This window comes from Diaphorina citri, unplaced genomic scaffold (genome assembly GCF_000475195.1).
Source record: "Diaphorina citri unplaced genomic scaffold, Diaci psyllid genome assembly version 1.1 scaffold1220, whole genome shotgun sequence".
Lineage (NCBI taxonomy): Eukaryota > Metazoa > Arthropoda > Insecta > Hemiptera > Psyllidae > Diaphorina > Diaphorina citri.
In genome coordinates, this window is record NW_007378649.1 from 92,587 (window position 1) to 114,178 (window position 21,592).

At 35.7% G+C, this 21,592-nt stretch overlaps 1 protein-coding gene across 1 annotated transcript; it reads right to left on the reverse strand.

The window, feature by feature from the left end:
* Nucleotides 1–393: 393 nt before the first annotated feature.
* Nucleotides 394–20,949, reverse strand: LOC103514761 (homeobox protein EMX2-like). Its single transcript, XM_026827647.1, has 3 exons — nucleotides 20,934–20,949; nucleotides 19,285–19,484; nucleotides 394–728 (listed from the first exon to the last, which is right to left on the reverse strand). The coding sequence occupies exons 1-3, from the start codon at nucleotides 20,947–20,949 to the stop codon at nucleotides 474–476; spliced, it is 471 nt and encodes a 156-aa protein (XP_026683448.1). The 3' UTR covers nucleotides 394–473.
* Between the last annotated feature and the right edge of the window lie 643 nt (nucleotides 20,950–21,592).

Consider the following 21,592-nt stretch of genomic DNA (forward strand, 5'->3'; position numbering starts at 1 on the left):
CTCTAGAGCCACCCTAGTTAGCTTGGTTGGTGGCGCGTTTGCCTTGTAAGCGCTAGGCCGCAGGTTCGATTCACGCCCGGAGCGGATTTTAGATTGTCAATATAATACAAAGCAAAAACCAAACAAAGTGACTCTGTTATTTGAACTTCAATCATATCTTGAGCCACCCTAGTTAGCTTGGTTGGTGGCGTTTGCCTTGTGAGCGCTAGGCCGCAGGTTCGATTCACGCCCGGAGCGGATTTTATCCCGAAGGGATAAGGTTCGCTCTCGGAATAGCTGGCTTTCTCCTATCCTGTCTCCCTTCTCTCTTCGATTTCGGGACGATTAGCAGTTATCAAATCTCTCTCTAAAAAAAAAAAAAAAAAAGATAAAAGTTTAAAATTTAGTCTCATAACTTCTCTCTTACTTTGACTCTTTGACCGATGAATTTGACACAGAAAGATTTCGCCTACGGATACAGGCTGTGTCAAAATTTAGTCACAATCGACCATGTCTTCTTCATCGCTACTACACCCGTCGTACGAGTTCATATGTCGACTATAGGGTGACCCATAACTTCGGTCCATTTCGTCATGATGTTCACTCGAACTCCCGTTTTGCGTCTCCTGTTTCCATTTGTTCACGTGATGAGAGTTCTTGTTGCTCGAGGAGTTCTGTTGCACTTTTGCCTCTTCTTCCTGTTGCATCCGCTTGTGTTTCGTCCGCCGATTTTGGAACCAGACTTTCACCTGAAACCAGAAAAAACGTGGAAAAGTTGTAGAAACATAGTAATAGTAATAGTTGTGCTTTACTTATTTTTAAAATTTAACATTCACAACAGAAAAATGGAACAGATCAATTTCGTGGCGTTATAAAAAGGTAAGATTGAAGTTGGGAAAATCACCGATTTTGACAAAATATCAAATTTAATTTATTTCATTCCGAATTATTTTTATTTTAAAAGTTAAAATAGAAATATCTCTCTTTCTCTCATCTCTTTTTTTACCTTTTATTTAATTCTCAATTTTTTTATTTACTTAATTCCCCAAAACATTCTCTCTCTTTCTCTCTCTCTCTTTCTCTCTCTCCTTTAAAAGCTCGTTTCGATCTATATTTTTTCTACCTAAGTGTTGTTACATCAGAACGTCAAACATTACTTGCTAATATGGCAAAATAAATATACAGGATGGTCTGCAAGTTACATTGAACCTTGAACCACCCTGTATTACTAGAAGATAGTCAATTTTACAAGTGGAACTATACAGCACAATTACATGACTATTTTTCAAAAACATTTTACATTATAAAACAGCACATTTTTTACATTAAATTTAATTTCTGTATATTTTTTTTAGAATCTACCTACACATTTATAAGTTTACATAGGAAAATTTAGGAGGAACTATACAATACACTTTTGCATTCAAAATTTCAAACAGAAAGTAGCTAAGTATAGGTGGATTATACCCAATCCTACCCAATTTAGACATTTTGAAATGGGAAAAATTGGAAATCTAAACAAGATAGGTACTCATATTGTTCAAACACGATAGTTTGGTATTAATGGACAAAATAATCTGCTTTTTTTTTCTCACATTAGTGGATGTGCCAACTGCACATAATAGGTGATATTATATGCTTTTGATATTGGTGGATGTGCTTGTACCACCATTAACAATGGGAGTAACACACAACACAAGACAGATACCAAAATTAGGTGCCTATATTGACTAATAAAATTTAGTGTTTTCTATATTTCTGTTTTGGTTTCTACATAATAAGTGTGTGTGTAAACAGTTTTCAAATGGTCGGCGTAATTTGTTTGTGAATATGTAATTTAGTCTATTAACGTGTTTCTGCTTGATCTGATGTTTCTTCTGCTTCTTGCTGTTCCTATTTTTATTCTCTTTACAGAAATACAAACGCTTTTTTTTATATAAAACGGCTATAATATGCATAGATACTATGTACGTGGTGAAGTGTTTGTTCCTATCATGTTTCAAATAGAAGCGGAGTGATACAGGGAAAGAGTTTGGCTGAAGATATTCTTGAGGGAAGGATTGGCCAAGGATCTGATAATGGAACTATACTCATTGTCAATATAATACCAAGCAAAAACCAAACAAAGTGACTCTGTTATTTTGAACTTCAACCATCTCTTGAGCCACCCTAGTTAGCTTGGTTGGTGGCGCGTTTGCCTTGTAAGCGCTAGGCCGCAGGTTCGATTCACGCCCGGAGCGGATTTTATTCCGAAGGGATAAGGTTCGCTCTCGGAATGGCTGGCTTTCTCCTATCCTGTCTTCCTTCTCTCTTCGATTTCGGGACGATTAGCGATTAGCAATTATCAAATCTCTCTAAAAAAAAAAGATCAAAGTTATCATGAAGTCACCCCGTACATTTTCGCAACTATGTTCACAGATGTAAAGAAAGCCTAGCGTACACGCTTTATTATTACCGTATGCCAAAGTGAAATAATAATGTATTTATTTATTCTTGCATGTACAAAACCTGCTCGAATAAATACCTTGGGCTAACCTGCCTATCATTTCTGTTCCAACATTGATGGACTGAGCTTTTAAATCTTTGCAAGTTCTGCGGGTGCAGCGATGGAAATTGGAAGCAAACATCTTGCTCCATAAATTTTTTGAGGAAGAAAGTTCCGAGGCTGATTGCTTCTGGGCTAACCTGCCTATCATTTCTGTTCCAACATTGATGGACTGAGCTTTTAAATCTTTGCGAGTTCTGCGGGTGCAGCGATGGAAATTAGAAGCAAACATCTTGCTCCATAAATTTTTTGAGGAAGAAAGTTCCGAGGCTGATTGCTTCGATTACTTTTTGACAGGTTTGAGAGGTCAATCCAAAAAGTCATTCCTAAGTACACCTACTTGAGGATTTAATGAAAGTATTAGATTTGTAAGGGTGAAAATTTTGAAAATAGATTTTAAAAAAGTTTTAGGGGTGACAACAAAAGAGAGACTGATCTAACGGACATAGTTAAAAAGAATTCAATCCAAAAAGTCATAGCTAAGTACACCCACTTGAGGATTTAATGAAAGTATCAGAGTTGTAAGGGTGAAAATTTTGAAAATAGATTTTAAAAAAGTTTTAGGGGTGACAACAAAAGAGAGACTGATCTAACGGACATAGTTAAAAGCTTAAAAGTCTTTCTTTCTTCTACCATTGTTGAAACTTTGAAAGCGTATCAAGTATCAGCCTCAAATACTTGAGCCTGAAGAGCAGGCAGAAAAAAAATGACCAAAATGAAAAAAAAAAAAAAAAAAAAAAAAAAAAAAAAATAAAAAAAACCCCCTAAAACTCTTTCTCATTCTCTCTCTCCTTTAAAAGCTCGTTTCGATCTTTATTTTTTCTACCTAAGTGTTGTTACATCAGAACGGCAAACATTACTTGCTAATATGGCAAAATAAATATACAGGATGGTCTGTAAGTTATATTGAACCTTGAACCACCCTGTATTACTAGAAGATAGTCAATTTTACAAGTGGAACTATAATACAGCACAATTACATGACTATTTTTCAAAAACATTTTACATTATAAAACAGCACATTTTTTACATTTAATTTCTGTATAATTTTTTAGAATCTACCTACACATTTATAAGTTTACATAGGAAAATTTAGGAGGAACTATACCTACACTTTTGCATTCAAAATTTCAAACAGAAAGTAGCTAAGTATAGGTGGATTATACCCAATCCTACCCAATTTAGACATTTTGAAATGGGAAAAATTGGAAATCTAAACAAGATAGGTACTCATATTGTTCAAACACGATAGTTTGTTATTAATGTACAAAAAAATCTTCTTCTTTTTTTTCTCACATTAGTGGATGTGCCAACTGCACATAATAGGTGATATTATGCTTTTGATAGGTATTAGTGGATGTGCTTGTACCACTATTAACATTGGGAGTAACACACAAGATACGAAATTATATTGACTATAGGATGTCCCAGAATTTCTGTCCTCCCCTTGAATTCGAGTTCATAAATAATGCTACCACAGGGTAACCTTTACCTTCTGTACATCCTTAGACACCGAAAAAAATTTCAACTATAAGTTGTCTCGAAAATTTAGTCGCAATCGACCATGTCTTCTTCATCGCTACTACACCCGTCGTACGAGTTCATATGTCGACTATAGGGTGACCCATAACTTCGGTCCATTTAAAAAAGTTGTTAACAATAAATTTAATGCGTTTAATACCTAGTTGGTGGATGTGACAATTTCACCTTGAAATATGTTAAAAAATGCTCGAGACGAACGTGCAACGTATGCACGGTACGGGAGTTACATATCTCTTATCCTGACATAGCAGATTTAATAAAACGATCAGTCTACAATTTAGACTAGTGTTTCCAAAATAGATATCACAGTATTAAGTGGATCACAATATCATCTTTCAATTTTACTTTCCAAAACATCCCAAAATAACCGAATATAAAAGCTTTTTTGTATTCACAAAAAATCCCTTTTACCCTTCTTTTTTCAATTTGCTCCTAAAACCCGGGGAACACGCACGCAAACTTTTTACAATTCTCTTCCGACCTTTTTTGTTTGCGACAATTTTCCAACGCTTCCTCTTTCTCTCCTTCCAAATTTTCTATTATTCTACTTATCTTGTCTCCATCTTTTATTATTCAATTTTCCTTTTCCCCTCTTTCCCGTCCGATTTGTTTGAATGGTTTTTGTATCCATTTCCAGCAGAGTCGTTTCCGAATCTCATTTTCTGTTTGAATGTTGTTAGTTGTTTGTATGGATCGAGTTTGTCTTGAATACCACGCATCGTTTTGTTGATTTGTTTTGAATATTATACCACCTTGTCTTTGCTGCGATCATTCCGTCTGTATTTTGAATAGTGGTGCAGAGTGGTTAACACGTTAGACTTTGGATCTGGAGGTTGGTGGTTCAAGTCCAAGTCAAGTCATGAAATTTACCTAGGTGTAATAATTTGAGGAACGATATTTGTGACAAGCATTTGAGTATGCTTAACACCATTGGTCACCTCCCTAAGTAGTCCTATAATCCTATAGCTTAATGTGATCAATAGGAACATTGATAAATGGGTATCAATATCAACTTCGAACTCATCGGATTTGACTCAATGAAATCAGCAAAAAATAAGTGAAAATACCTATAGCTTGCACTTTCGGGGCCAATAGTGACAAAAGCTTACGATATATCTTCAAGTCTGTGAAGAAATAAATCATCTAATAACCTAATACTCGTATATTAGATACCTATATTATATGTACGTATATAATCGTTAATCCATTTTGTTAAGCCGTTATTACGTTCTAACATAAAAAAAAACAAGTTCTAAATTTTATATCTGTTTTATCCCGAAAATTTCGTGATATTATTCAATTACGAACCACCACACATATCCAGAAGCGTGTAAACAAAACATTCCCAATAACAATGAGCGCATTATTTCCATTATAAAATACACAGTATTATTGGAGAATAAAATAAATAAATCCATTACACTGAAATTAATTTACAATTCAAATTAATGGTCCAAATCACAAACAATATCTACATAGGTACTAGATATAAATACGGAGATAATGTTTTTTCGCCAAAAATGATTACCGGATTTCATTGTTGTTTTAAAGTTCTGTTCATCTCGGCTTGAAAATTTCTCTCGTCGATAAACTTCACTCATCCTGCTTGAAATTTTAAACTTTTAATCTAGGGATTCCAGGGACCCATTGTATGATTTTCTGTATCTTTTTCTCTAGAAACTCTTTAGGAAGGAATCAAGGAATCTTTTGTTTTGAAACAACAACGTTAGATTTTACATGGAATGTTGTACCTACCTATTTTTTTTCTTCTTCTTCTTCTTCTTCTTCTTCTTCTTCTTCTTCTTTTAACAACTTTTTGGGCTTTTTTCAAGAGGCTGTTAGGGGCTAAAAAGTAAGTTGGTAAAACCCATATCAGTGAGTCATCAATTGGGAACGGTCTGAGCCTTTCGTTTAATGTAGGGATTCTGTTTGATTCTTACCCATAGGCTTAATAAGGCTAGCTAAGAGTCTGTTGGGGGCTAAAATGTAGGATGATTAAACCCACAGTGAGTCATCTATTGGGAACGGTCTTAGCCTTTCGGCCAGTTCTGAAAAGGGCTCATTAAACTGTTTAGGTAGGGCAACATAAAACCCTGATCAAATCTTCCCACCCTGAACAATTAGGGATGTTCTGAACGAAATGATAGCAAATGGCTGAACACAAACAAGCAGCAGGCAGAAGGGAGGCATTTCCCAGTAATAAAAGCACGGGAAGGGGTAGGCTTTTGAATTTTATTTGCCGTTGATTTAGAGAGCACGCCGCTTTTCATTTTGCAATTTTCTAATCGGATAGAACATAATGATGATGTTACAAACGAGGTACTGGCCCATTTGCCTACTAGTGTGATTGTATCAATGAGATTATGAGAAAAGAATTTGGGGCAATTATTTTGGGACAATTATTTGAGGCAGTTATTTCGGATTTTGTTTATTGGGTTCAAATCTAAATAGGATACAAGAAGATGACACTAAAGGATAAATGGCTAAAATTAGCGGTTCAAAGGGAGGCGCGTCGTCAACGAAGCCTTAAAGGAGGGAATCATCTTTGAAGCTAATAATTTCCTAGATGGCTGAACAACTGGGTACCCCGATTATTTCGGGGTGCACTCAACCTTGTGAGGGCAATTGAGCAGCTCCTCTCAGCTCTTGAAAGAAATACGAGCAAAAACGGCAATGCATCTAAAGAATCTTAGCTCTAATAAAGACCAATTCGATCTTGCTATATAGTTTCAAAAGTTGCTTTTCGCGTGTGAAACTAACGTCCTTTGACGGTGCACAAGGTTTTTCCAGCTGTGTAACAGTTGCTCGTTGTTGTATTGGGTTAGTTTCCATCTAACTTAATAAACAACATAATTGTGTTTGCCCTATTCATTTCATATCATGATAACATAGGAACGTCTCTCTCTCTCCTTGCAATAACATTCCCCTCCTCTGTCTCACACCCTTTGCCCTAAAATAACAACCCTGCCCTCTCTCTTTCTCTCCCTCCCTCTCCCAGGAGTTAAAATAACAAAGTACATACTAGTAGAAAATGTAGAGATGTTTAACTATCACATACTGGGTCATCTTGACACGAAATTAACGTATTACAGGCCAGAAGGTCTAAAGGTCTGTCTAATCTACAGTTGACCCTAATATAAAACGACTACCACCGACTGTATCAGTATCAGTACCTACCTACCTACCATCTTTCTATCAAGCACATTTTTTTTAAGAGGTTTTTTTTAAAGAGATTTGACAGAGGGATCTGTAACTGCTATGGTCTTATCGTCCCGAAATCGAAGAGAGAAGGAAGACAGGATAGGAGAAAGCCAGCCGTTCTAAATATTGGTGAAATCCAACATAACTGATGTTTGAGGACCCCTGTCTGTCTATTTCTTGTCAATCAGCTTCCGTCGTGTCAGATTTGAGTTTGTATGAGGCTAATTTTTATCTGATTCTGTCCTATGGAAGTTGCCCGCTAGAACATCGCTGAATTTGTTAGAGTCCAGGATAATTGGTCTCACACTAACAGTCAACCTAACAGGGCAACGTGGAGTTCTCTCGAGAGATCTAGTTTTTTGATTGGAATAAATGAATACCTGAACAGCTTTGGGATCGCTTTGGATGCAGGAGATGTCCCCAAGAAGGATAGGTACAACGGAGATCAAGTTAATGTAATAAGGGACACATAGATGACCAAAGTAGACAAGAGATCATGGAAAGTGCTGCGAAGAAGTGTTTTGAATGCGTAAAATGAGAAATGGATGAGGCAGGCTATTTAAATATCAATCAGCAAAAATAGAAGAAAAAAAAATATATCTCTTAGTCACCTCCCCAAGTAGTCCTATAATCCTATAGCTTAATGTGATCAATAGGACCATTGATAAATGGGTATCAATTTATCAACTTCGGATTTGACTCAATGAAATCAGCAAAAAATAAGTGAAAATACCTATAGCTTGTACTTTCGGGGCCAATAGTGACGAAAGCTTACGATATGATGAGGCAGGCTATTTGAATATCAATCAGCAAAAAAATAAGAAAAAAATATCTCTTAGTCACCTCCCTAAGTAGTCCTATAATCCTACAGCTTAATGTGATCAATAGGAACATTGACAAATGGGTATCAACATCGAACTCATCAGATTTGACTCAATGAAATCAGCAAAAAATAAGTGAAAATACCTATAGCTTGTACTTTCGGGGCCAATAGTGACGAAAGCTTACGATATAGCTTCAAGTCTGTGAAGAAATAAATCATCTAATAACCTAACACTCGTATATTAGATACCTATATAATATGTACGTATATAATCGTTAATCCATTTTGTTAAGCCGTTATTACGTTCTAACATAAAAAAAAACAAGTTCTAAATTTTATATCTGCTAGGTACAATGGAGATCAAGTTAATGTAATAAGGGACACATAGATGACCAAAGTAGACAAGAGATCATGGAAAGTGCTGCGAAGAAGTGTTTCGAATGCGTAAAATGAGAAATGAATGAGGCAGGCTATTTGAATATCAATCAGCAAAAAAAGAAGAAGAAGAAGAAGAAGAAGAAGAAGAAGAAGAAGAAAAAAAAACATCTCTTGGTCACCTCCCCAAGTAGGTAGTCCTACATAATCCTATAGCTTAATGTGATCAATTAGGAACATTGATAAATGGGTATCAATATCAACTTCGAACTCATCGGATTTGACTCATTGAAATCAGCAAAAAATAAGTGAAAATACCTTTAACTTGTACTTTCGGGGCCAATAGTGACGAAAGCTTATGATATAGCTTCAAGTCTGTGAAGAAATAAATCATCTAATAACCTAATACTCGTATATTAGATATACCTATATTAGATATACCTATATTATATGTACGTATATAATCGTTAATCCATTTTGTTAAGCCGTTATTACGTTCTAACATAAAAAAACAAGTTCTAAATTTTATACCTATTTTATCCCGAAAATTTCGTGATATTATTCAATTACGAACCACCACACATATCCAGAAGCGTGTAAACAAAACATTCCCAATAACAATGAGCGCATTATTTCCATTACAAAATACACAGTACCTATTATTGGAAAATAAAATAAATAAATCCATTACACTGAAATTAATTTACAATTCAAATTAATGGTCCAAATAACAAACAATATTTACATACTAGATATAAATACGGAGATAATGTTTTTTCGCCAAAAATGATGACCGAATTTCATTGTTGTTTTAAAGTTCTGTTCATCTCGGCTTGAAAATTTCTCTCGTCGATTAACTTCACTCATCCTGCTTGAAATTTTAAACTCTTAATCTAGGGATTCCAGGGGCTCATTGTATGATTTTCTGTATCTTTTTCTCTAGAAACTCTTCAGGAAGGCATCAAGGAATCTTTTGTTTTGAAACAACAACGTTAGATTTTACATGGGAAGTTGTACCTACCTATTTTTTCTTTTCTTCTTCTTCTTTTAACAACTTTTTAGGCTTCTTTTCAAGAGGCTGATGGGGCTAAAAAGTAAGTTGGTAAAACCCATCTCAGTGAGTCATCAATTGGGAACGGTCTGAGCCTTTCGACCAGTTCTAAAAAGCGCTCGTTAAACGATTTAGGTAGGGCAACATAAAACCCTGATCAAATCTTCCCACCCTGAACAATTAGGGATGTTCTGAACGAAATGATAGCAAATGGCTGAAAACCAACTTTGGATGCTGTACGATTCTGTATTATGTATCAAAAGCATTCCCAAAATTCTACCGCTTTTGGGTATTCAGAGGAAATCACATTAAATTAGCAGCTATAGACGAAATTGTGAGTGGAATAAAATGCAATAGAACTGAAAAATTGTTTCGATTGGGAAATTAGAAAATACCCAAATTCGTTTTCCCTAGTAAGTTTATGGATTCTACTTGTATATATATTTTAGTATTATAATAAAACATTTAAAAATATGGATGAGAATAAGTAAAGGAGTTTCAAAAACTTTCAACTTGAAATTAGCACTAAACTTGAAGAAGTAAATGTTGCAACTAAAGGACCAGGATTACCCGGCCACTAAAGGACCAAACTTTGAAAAAGCAAATCCAGCCCCTAAAGGACCAAACAGTCTTGGGCGATTCGGTGAAACAACTTTACTCAAACAACGTATTTATCTCAGATAGGTCTTTTTAATCTAGGGATTCCAGGGGCCCATTGTATGGTTTTCTGTATCTTTTTCTCTAGAAATCTTTAGGAAGGAATCAAGGAATCTTTTGTTTTGAAACAACAACGTTAGATTTTACATGGAAAGTTGTACCTACCTATTTTTATTTCCTCTTCTTCTTTTTTTGACAACTTTTTAGGCTTTTTTTCAAGAGGCTGTTAGGGGCTAAAAAGTAAGTTGGTAAAACCCATATCAGTGAGTCATCAATTGGGAACGGTCTGAGCCTTTCGACCAGTTCTGAAAAGCGCTCGTTAAACGATTTAAGTAGGGCAACATAAAACCCTGATCAAATCTTCCCACCCTGAACAATTAGGGATGTTCTGAACGAAATGATAGCAAATGGCTGAACACAAACAAGCAGCAGGCAGAAGGGAGGCATTCCCCCCAGTAATAAAAGCACGGGAAGGGGTAGGCTTTTATTTGCCGTTGATTTAGAGAGCACGCCGCTTTTCATTTTGCAATTTTCTAATCGGATAGAACATAATGATGATGTTACAAATGAGATACTGGGCCATTTGCCTACTTGTGTGATTTTATCAATGGGATTATGAGAAAAGAATTTGGGGCAATTATTTTGGGACAATTATTTGAGGCAGTTATTTCGGATTTTGTTTATTGGGTTCAAATCTAAATAGGATTGTTTTGGGACAATTATTTGAGGCAGTTATTTCGGATTTTGTTTATTGGATTTTGTTTATTGGGTTCAAATCTAAATAGGATACAAGAAGATGATATTAAAAGAATACCTAAATGGCTAATATTAGTGGCTTTATGACACTCTAGAACTAACTGGTTAACGGTTCCTCAAAATCATCTTCAAAAATTAAAATCTTTCAAACGGCACGGTGCGTCTTGAAGGGAGTCTTAAAGGAGAGAATCATCTTCGAGGCTAATATTTTCCAGGAAATACCTCGATTATTTCAGGGTGCACTCAACCTCACAAGGGCAATTAAGGAGCAGCTCCTCAGCACTTGAACGAAATAAGAGCAAAAACGGCAATGCATCTAAAGAATCTTAGTAGCTCTAATAAAGACCAATTCGATCTTGATATAGTTTCAAAAGTTGCTTTTCGCGTGCGAAACTAACGTCCTTTGACGGTGAACAAGGTTTTTCCAGCTGTGTAACAGTTGCTCGTTGTTGTATTGGGTTAGTTTCCATCTAACTTAATAAACAACATAATTGTGTTTGCCCTATTCATTTCATATCATGATAACATAGGAACGTCTCTCTCTCTCCTTGCAATAACATTCCCCTCCTCTGTCTCACACCCTTTGCCCTAAAATAACAACCCTGCCCTCTCTCTCTCTCTTTCTCTCCCTCCCTCTCCCAGGAGTTAAAATAACAAAGTATCTACATACTAGTAGAAAATGTAGAGATGTTTAACTTTCAAATACTGGGTCATCTTGACACGAAATTAACGTACAGGCCAGAAGGTCTAAAGGTCTGTCTAATCTACAGTTGACCCTAATATAAAACGACTACCACCGACTGCATCAGTACCTACCTACCTACCATCTTTCTATCAAGCACCTTTCAGAGATGGCACAAAGGAAAGCTTTTCTGATAGGTAGGTATTAGGTATATGTACCTAAAAGTCAAATATTCTTCCCCAACCACGTATTCTTCGGGATAAGAAGTTGGGGAAATTTGTTACAAATTAATAACGAAATTATATCGTTAACTTTGTTCAAAGTTTGATGAAATTGTTACAAAATACTCTCGGGACTCTCATAACCGATCAAGCACCTTTCAGAGATGGCACAAAGCTTTTCTGATAGGTAGGTATATGTACCTAAAAGTCAAATATTCTTCCCCAACAATGTATTCTTCGGGATAAGAAGTTGGGGAAATTTGTTACAAATTAATACCGAAATTATATCGTTAACTTTGTTCAAAGTTTGATGAAATTGTTACAAAATACTCTCGGGACTCTCATAACCGATCGGTTTTATCTCCGTTTAAAGAGGGGCGAAATTTTAACGTCGGGATAGAGGGGGTAGTAATGATAATAAGGGTGGGGAATAATGTAACAATAATAATAGTCTTCCACTTCATATAACTCAATTATAAAATGTCCCTGCTGAATAAATCCCTCGTGATGAAATGGTTTTGTTCCAGAAAAACTCTTAATGCGCCATTTTTGTTATGATTTTCCTTACAGGATGGCTCAGAAAAGTTTGTACTTTAACATAACACTATATTTGGGCAGTATAAACAGAGGTATTCTAATATTCATGTGTTGATGGCCTTTTCGGGGTGCAATCAGCCTCATGAGGACAATTGAGAAGCTGGTTTGAAATTTCAGGCCAAAAAGGCGAGGTGACATAAAAGCCTGATTGTGACTTTCGTGAAGTCGATAATGTTGCTTAGTTGCTTTAATTCGACAGACAGGTATTTATAAACACATTGATAACAGTAGTACCTAAAGATAAAAATAAAAAAACTACCCTGAATGATGATCTATTCCTAATAGGTACTTCACAAAGGTGAGTCACCCAGCCAGAAGAGAACCAAGGTTGACATTACTTAACATCAGTTCTCACTGATTTCTTCCATCGACCAACAACTTCAGCCTTTCTGCAGTGACTCGCCAAAATTTCCAGTCCACCCTTGTTGCTTTTTCCGCTTTCCAGTTTTAATTTATTAGATACATTTTTATTTTATAAACACATTGATAACAGTAGTACCTAAAGATAAACATAAAAAACTACCCTGAATAATGATCTATTCCTAATACTAATAGGTACTTCACAAAGGTGAGTCACCCAGCCAGAAGAGAACCAAGGTTGGCATTACTTAACATCAGTTCTCACTGATTTCTTCCATCGACCAACAACTTCAGCCTTTCAGTGACTCGCCAAAATTTCCAGTCCACCCTTGTTGCTTTTTCCGCTTTCCAGTTTTAATTTATTGGATACATTTTTTTATTGCCTCTAATAATTTTCGTCACCCTAATTTTCTCCCATTTACATTGTGTATTGTGTTTGTTACTCTCAATTATTGAAAGCGAAAATGCGCGTATGATTTTTAAAAAATGGGGAGCGAAAAACAGGATTGAGAACAATGGCAACTCCGCTGGGGAGGGGTCTCATTTACGTCGATTAATCATGGCAGAATACTTGGATTTTCACGTTTGACTTTTCTAGCTAAATCCCCTTTGGAGATGAACTATTCAACTATTCATTGTTATAATTTCAGGAACAATGACATGAGAGAATCAATGCTGCTACCAATTACTACTACTAATTGTGCCATTCTTTCTGTTAAATTATAAACGTGCTCTTGATATGAAGAGTCCTGTCCTGGGTCTACACTTCGACAGTCCAAAATCTACTTAAATAAATAAAGCACTACCTAACTAAACTTAGTTGTACATAACTTAAACTACAGAAAAAACCACTACCTAAACTTAGATGTACTTAACTTAAAAGGAAAACGACAGAAAGACAGAATCAATTCGATTAGTACGGCCCAAACCATCTAAAATGGTAGCAATCCATTGGAAATTAAAAGAGAGAGACCAATACCTATGCAAAGTTTACTAAAACTTGGAATAGAATAGAAGAGAAAAAGTATAGAAATAAGCAAAATAGAATAGAAAAAGTTTAGAAATATGAAAAATAGAATACTTAGAAAAAGTTTAGAAATATGAAAAATAGAATAGAAAAAGTTTAGAAATATGAAAAATCCCATTTGCCTACTAGTGTGATTGTATCAATGAGATTATGAGAAAAGAATTTGGGGCAATTATTTTGGGACAATTATTTGAGGCAGTTATTTCGGATTTTGTTTATTGGGTTCAAATCTAAATAGGATACAAGAAGATGACACTAAAGGATAAATGGCTAAAATTAGCGGTTCAAAGGGAGGCGCGTCGTCAACGAAGCCTTAAAGGAGGGAATCATCTTTGAAGCTAATAATTTCCTGGATGGCTGAACAACTGGGTACCCCAATTATTTCGGGGTGCACTCAACCTTGTGAGGGCAATTGAGCAGCTCCTCTCAGCTCTTGAAAGAAATACGAGCAAAAACGGCAATGCATCTAAAGAATCTTAGCTCTAATAAAGACCAATTCGATCTTGCTATAGTTTCAAAAGTTGCTTTTCGCGTGCAAAACTAACGTCCTTTGACGGCGCACAAGTTTTTTCCAGCTGTGTAACAGTTGCTCGTTGTTGTATTGGGTTAGTTTCCATCTAACTTAATAAACAACATAATTGTGTTTGCCCTATTCATTTCATATCATGATAACATAGGAACGTCTCTCTCTCTCCTTGCAATAACATTCCCCTCCTCTGTCTCACACCCTTTGCCCTAAAATAACAACCCTGCCCTCTCTCTTCCTCTCCCTCCCTCTCCCAGGAGTTAAAATAACAAAGTACATACTAGTAGAAAATGTAGAAAGGTTCAACTTTCACATACTGGGTCATCTTGACACGAAATTAACGTACAGGCTATAAGGTCTAAAGGTCTGTCTAATCTACAGTAGACCCTAATATAAAACGACTACCACGGACTGTATCAGTACCTACCTACCTACCTACCATCTTTCTATCAAGCACTTTTTTCTTTTTTTAAAAAAAAAAGAGGTTTGACAGAGGGAACTGTAACTGCTATGGTCTTATCGTCCCGAAATCGAAGAGAGAAGGAAGACAGCATTTTAAGAATTCTTCTATTAAATGTTCTTCTTTCTAATATTTTTTCACACCTCAATTATTGTGAAAAAAATATTGAACATTTATAAATTCTACATATTACCTACTTATTCTTCTTTAGCTCTTTCTACTATTTTTTCATCTCGTCAACACTACCTACGTACTAATAATAATATTAATAATTCGAGGTGTTGCCACTTTGCATTTCTCGATGAAATTCAAACTACCTGCTAATCAAATCGTCCTCACGAGGCTAAGACCAAACAAGGGAATTTTCATTGCGTCAATGCCACCCGTTGCCAGCCTAGTTAGTTGCTTGGTAGCGCGTCTGCCTTGTAAGCGATAGGCCGCGGGTTGGATTTCCGCCCGGGGCGGATTTTATTCCGAACTGATAATGTTCGTTCTCGGAACGGCTGGCTTTCTCCTATTCTGTCTTTCTTCTCTCTTCGATTTCGGGAGGATTTTATTCCGAACTGATAATGTTCGTTCTCGGAACGGCTGGCTTTCTCCTATTCTGTCTTTCTTCTCTCTTCGATTTCGGGACGATAAGACTGTGTCTGTTCGTGTTTGTACACAAAAAGCCTACGCTGAGGCTTAGGTTAGGGGCAAACAGCCCTAAAGGTTGGGTTAAGCTTATACGAATCAACGAGTTCTGGGCAAAACCCTCCTGAAATCAGGCCCCAATCCCCCTTCTCAGCATCATTGTAATAACTGATAATCATTTTGTAACACACAAATTTTATACAATGCATAATTATGTACATGAATACTTATATTATGTTTTAAGAATCGGCAAAATTATTGCGAAAAAATATTGAACATTTTAAGAATTCTTCTATTAAAAAAATGTTCTTCTTTCTACTATTTTTTCACACCTCAATTATTGTGAAAAAAATATTGAACATTTATGAATTCTTCTACATAATATTACCTACTTATTCTTCTTTAGCTCTTTCTACTATTTTTTCATCTCGTCAGCACTACCTACGTACCTACTAATAATAATATTAATAATTCGAGGTGTTGCCACTTTGCATTTTTCGCTGAAATTCAAACTACCTGCTAATCAAATCGTCCTCACGAGGCTAAGACCAAACAAGGGAATTTTCATTGCGTCAATGCCACGCGTTGCCAGCCTAGTTAGCTTGCTGGGTAGCGCGTCTGCCTTGTAAGCGATAGGCCGCGGGTTGGATTTCCGCTCGAGGCGGATTTTATTCCGAACTGATAATGTTCGTTCTCGGAACGGCTGGCTTTCTCCTATTCTGTCTTTCTTCTCTCTTCGATTTCGGGACGATAAGACTGTGTCTGTTCGTGTTTGTACACAAAAAGCCTACGCTGAGGCTTAGGTGTAGGGGCAAACAGCCCTAAAGGTCGGGTTAAGCTTATACGAATCAACGAGTTCTGGGCAAAACCCTCCTGAAATCAGGCCCCAATCCCCATTCTCAGCATCATTGTAATAACTGATAATCATTTTGTAACACACAAATTTTATACAATGCATAATTATGTACATGAATACTTATATTATAAGTTATAAGTTATAAGAGTTTGATTAGAAACCCATAGGTATACTAATGTGTTTTCTTACTATACGTGCATAGAGGCATATACTATACATGCATAAATGCATATTTTAATGTGTTGTTTGTCTAGACTGGAATCACGTAACAGGAGAGTTACCAAAGTGTCTCAATGTCTCATCGTCTGTTTTCGTCAAAGAAGTAGAAACACACTGCCCTCACGTCACGTCACGTGAGGGCAGTGCAGCTATCGTGAACAAAATCATCTACTATATTCTATATTATGGGAAAACTTTGAATCACATCTTTCTGACTCCCCATGAGCTCACGTGACGTGAGGGTAGTGTGTTTCTACCTTGGTTTGGATTTTGGACCTTGCTTCGTTCGACGTACGTTCAAAGAGTGTGTATTGATGTAAATATTCATTAAAAAACCTATACCTTACGTCTATGTACGTCACGTGAGGGCAGTGCGGCTATCGTGAACAAAATCATCTACTATATTATGGGAGAACTTTGAACCACATCTTTCTGACTCCCAATGAGCTCACGTGGCGTGTGTGTGTTTCTACCTTGGTTTGGATTTGGGACCTTGCTTCGTTCGACGTTCAAGCGATGAGTGTGTATTCATTAAAATATCTACCTTACTTCTATGTCTATTTTGCACCCATGTATTTAACTATGTATGTATATATTTATGTATTTAATACAGTAAATACCTACTAGTAAAGTAAGGCGGACGTAAGACTCCCTACCGGACGTAAGACATTAGGCACGGCTATTGGCCAAAGGACTTACGTATACCATTAGTCATATTATAGTCTTGTAATATTAGCCATATGATAGTCAAATAGTCATATTATTATCCGTAGGCCTTAATGTCTAGTTATTTGATCATAAGGAAATAATAGTAAAAATTGGCGAAAAAGTTGTTAACAATAAAAAATTTAATGCGTTTAATACCTAGTTGGTGGATGTGCCAATTTCACCTTGAAATATGTTCAAAAATGCTCGAGACGAACGTGCAATGTAGGTATGCACGGTTACATTAGGTATCTCTTATCCTGACTTAACAGATTTAATAAAACGATCAGTCTACAATGTAGACTCAGCGTTTCCAAAATAGATATCACAGCATTAAGTGGATCACAATATCATCTTTCAATTTTACTTTGCAAAACATCCCAAAATAACCGAATATAAAAGCTTTTTTGTATTCACAAAAAATCCCTCTAGGTTTTCCTTGCCCTTGGGATCAATTTAATTTGTACTGTTAAAACCTCAAAGGATGTGCCTAGTGAGAAGGAAAAACCTGAGAGAATATTGGCGTTCAAGCAATAAAATTACTTTGAATATGAATGTCACCTCTTCTGCACTGACCCCGCGGACCGATTTAAAGTCAACAAATTCAATTCCTACTCTGTTCACATCATGTGTTTCTAATGCGACAGATACAACACTCGTCATTTCTCCTGTTATTTTTTTGCTGTTGCTACTGTATTTCTGCTTGTAAATCCTGTTTCTTCTAGTTGATATTCTTCCTGATTGAAAAGATGGAAGATATTAATGGTGACAAAACATAATCAGAATCCACAGCTAAGGTCTGCAAAAGGAACCTCGTAATGAGATGAGTCTACCAGTAGGGTCTCTCAAACCTACCAAAATAAGACCTCCATATGTAGGTACTAACTTTTGAAATATTTGAACAACAGTCGTACTAATTGCTTTCGCTTTTCCAAATAGGAAATCACCAAATTTACTCTACCCTACAATCAAGACCAAAAAAAAGTATTAGACCCAAGATATTAACCAGATAATAGTAATTATTCAGAAGCCACGAAAGTGAAAAAAAAAAAAATAATAATAATAAATAAATAAGATATTCATTTGTTATAATTGTTATAATACAACTATTCATTGATATAATTTCAGTAACAATGACATGAGAGAATTAATACTGCTACAATTACTACTACTAATTGTGCCATTCTTTATGTTAAATTATAAGTGCTCTTGATATGAAGACTCCTGTCCTGGGTCGACACTTCGACAGTCCAAAATCTACTTAAATAAATAAAGCACTACCTACCTAAACTTAGTTGTACTTAACTTAAAAGGAAAACGACAGAAAGACAGAATCGATTCGATTAGTACGAGTACGACCCAAACCATCTAAAATGGTAGCAATCCATTGGAAATCAAAAGAGACCAATACCTATGCAAAGTTTACTAAAACTTGGAATAGAATAGAAGAGAAAAAGTATAGAAATAAGCAAAATAGAATAGAAAAAATGTTGCTACAATTACTACTACTACCTAATTGTGCCATTCTTTCTGTTATCTAAATTATAAACGTGCTCTTGATATGAAGACTCCTGTCCTGGATCGACAGTCCAAAATCTACTTAAATAAATAAAGCACTACCTACCTATAAACTTAGTTGTACTTAACTTAAACTACAGAAAAAAGCACTACCTAAACTTAGATGTACTTAACTTAAAAGGAAAACGACAGAAAGACAGAATCGATTCGATTAGTACGGCCCAAACCATCTAAAATGGCAGCAATCCATTGGAAATTAAAAGAGACCCAATACCTATGCAAAGTTTACTAAAACTTGGAATAGAATAGAAGAGAAAAAGTATAGAAATAAGCAAAATAGAATAGAAAAAGTTTAGAAATATGAAGAATAGAATAGAAAAAGTTTAGAAATATGAAAAATAGAATAGAAAAAGTTTAGAAATGTGAAAAATAGAATAGAAAAAGTTTAAAATTTAGAAAAATAGAATAGAAAAAATTAAAAAAAAAAAAATACCTAGAATAGTTTAGAAATGAGAAAATAATAATACTAATAAGATGAATTGAGTTCTTACCTGTGTTTCCGTCAAACTCAGTGACTGCGCCAGTTGCTTCCTTTCCGCTCCGACCACATAATGATTCTTCTCGAATGCGTGCTCCAGCTTCAACAGTTGACTCGGACTAAACGCAGTACGAATCCTCTTTGGTTTGCGAAATGGTTGCAGGAGAAATCCGGGAATGTCGGGACCTGTGGAAAAAAGGAGACATTGAAAAGCTAGTTTTTTGCTTTATTTTCGTTTTACTAAATAGTTTTATTTATTTATTTTTTATTATTATTAATAAAAATAGTTTACGAGTTACGAGTAACATTGGTTTCATCTCGGCCCCTTTCGCTATTAAAGTATTCCATACAATCCTACCAAATGACTGCACTAAATACGAGTTTGGTTTGAGTTTTCCTTCGGAGTTAAACTCCTTGACGATTCCGAGTTCAGCTTTCGAACTGTGCACATCGTACTTTTCTGCTCCGTTTATTTTTCTTATTATTTTGCGAAATCTTTGTTTTTCTAGTTATGATATGGACTCGTACAATGTTTAGCGTAAAATTATCATATTCTGTCACTTCAATTTTAACACATTATATCCAAACAATATCATTTCCATATACACACAATGTTAATGTTTAGCGTAAAATTATCATATTCTGTCACTTCAATTTTAACACATTATATCCAAACAATATCATTTCCATATACACATCAGATAATTGCCAGCCTAGTTAGCTTGCTTGGTAGCGCGTCTGCCTTGTAAGCGATAGGCCGCGGGTTGGATTTCCGCCCGGGGCGGATTTTATTCCGAACTGATAATGGTCGTTCTCGGAACGGCTGGCTTTCTCCTATTCTGTCTTTCTTCTCTCTTCGATTTCGGGACGATAAGACTGTGTCTGTTCGTGTTTGTACACAAAAAGCCTACGCTGAGGCTTAGGTTAGGGGCAAACAGCCCTAAAGGTTGGGTTAAGCTTATACGAATCAACGAGTTCTGGGCAAAACCCTCCTGAAATCAGGCCCCAATCCCCCTTCTCAGCATCATTGTAATAACTGATAATCATTTTGTAACACACAAATTTTATACAATGCATAATTATGTACATGAATACTTATATTATAAGTTATGAGTTTGATTAGAAACCCATAGGTATACTTACGTGTTTTCTTACTATACGTGCATAGAGGTATATACTATACATGCATAAATGCATATTTTAATGTGTTGTTTGTCTAGACTGGAATCACGTAACAGGAGAGTTACCAAAGTGTCTCAATGTCTCATCGTCTGTTTTCGTCAAAGAAGTAGAAACACGCTGCCCTCACGTCACGTCACGTCACGTCACGTGAGGGCAGTGCAGCTATCGTGAACAAAATCATCTACTATATTATGGGAGAACTTTGAACCACATCTTTCTGACTCCCCATAAGTTCACGTGACGTGTGTGTGTTTCTACCTTGGTTTGGATTTTGGACCTTGCTTCGTTCGACGTTCAAGCGATGAGTGTGTATTCATTAAAATATCTACCTTACTTCTATGTCTATTTTGCACCCATGTATTTAACTATGTATATATTTATGTATTTAACGCAGTAAATACCTACTAGTAAAGTAAGGCGGACGTAAGACTCCCTACCGGACGTAAGACATTAGACACGGCTATTGGCCAAAGGACTTACGTATACCATTAGCCATATTATAGTCTTGTAATATTACCTAGCCATATGATAGTCAAATAGTCATATTATTATCCGTAGGCCTTAATGTCTAGTTATTTGATCATGGAAGTAAAAAAAAAAAAATCATTGGGTTAAGTGAGCAGTTCATTAAGTATTAAGTCGCCGCAGGTAACTTAAGTACCCATCACTTATTAGTTATTAGGTAGGTACCTGTGTAGGTAGTTTTTTAATTATGAATATTTACTTATAATAAGCCCTTAAGAATCTATGTATGTTTTTTAAATGATTAATTTATTCATTTTTATATTTTCGCCAAATGGCTTCCCCTCTTCCGTTTTTCCATTTGTCTTGAAAATTTAGAATCTTAATTTAGACTTAAAAGAGGATAGTAAATAGATGAAACAAATTTTTGTCATTTATAATTCCATGGCCAATTTAAAACTTGGGTATTCCAAAAACTAAAAAAACAACGATGAGAAAGTCATAGATAACAAAATTAACAGGATATTATGTAATCTCCGTATAATTGATATCCTAAAAAATATTCCCAACAACGCAACAATTATCACAAAATACTTCCATCCTAGTAAATCTGTTGATAACAGGCTTGTAATTATCTTGGCTTGGCCATTTCCGCAAAGGCTCAGATTAGATAGCTC

What these genes read in the sequence shown, in the direction of transcription:
- LOC103514761 (XM_026827647.1), bottom strand. An exon ending in TGAGTTTGACGGAAACACAG is followed by an intron (nt 729 to 19,284) that starts GTAAGAACTCAA and finishes TTCTGGTTTCAG; the next exon opens with GTGAAAGTCTGGTTCCAAAA.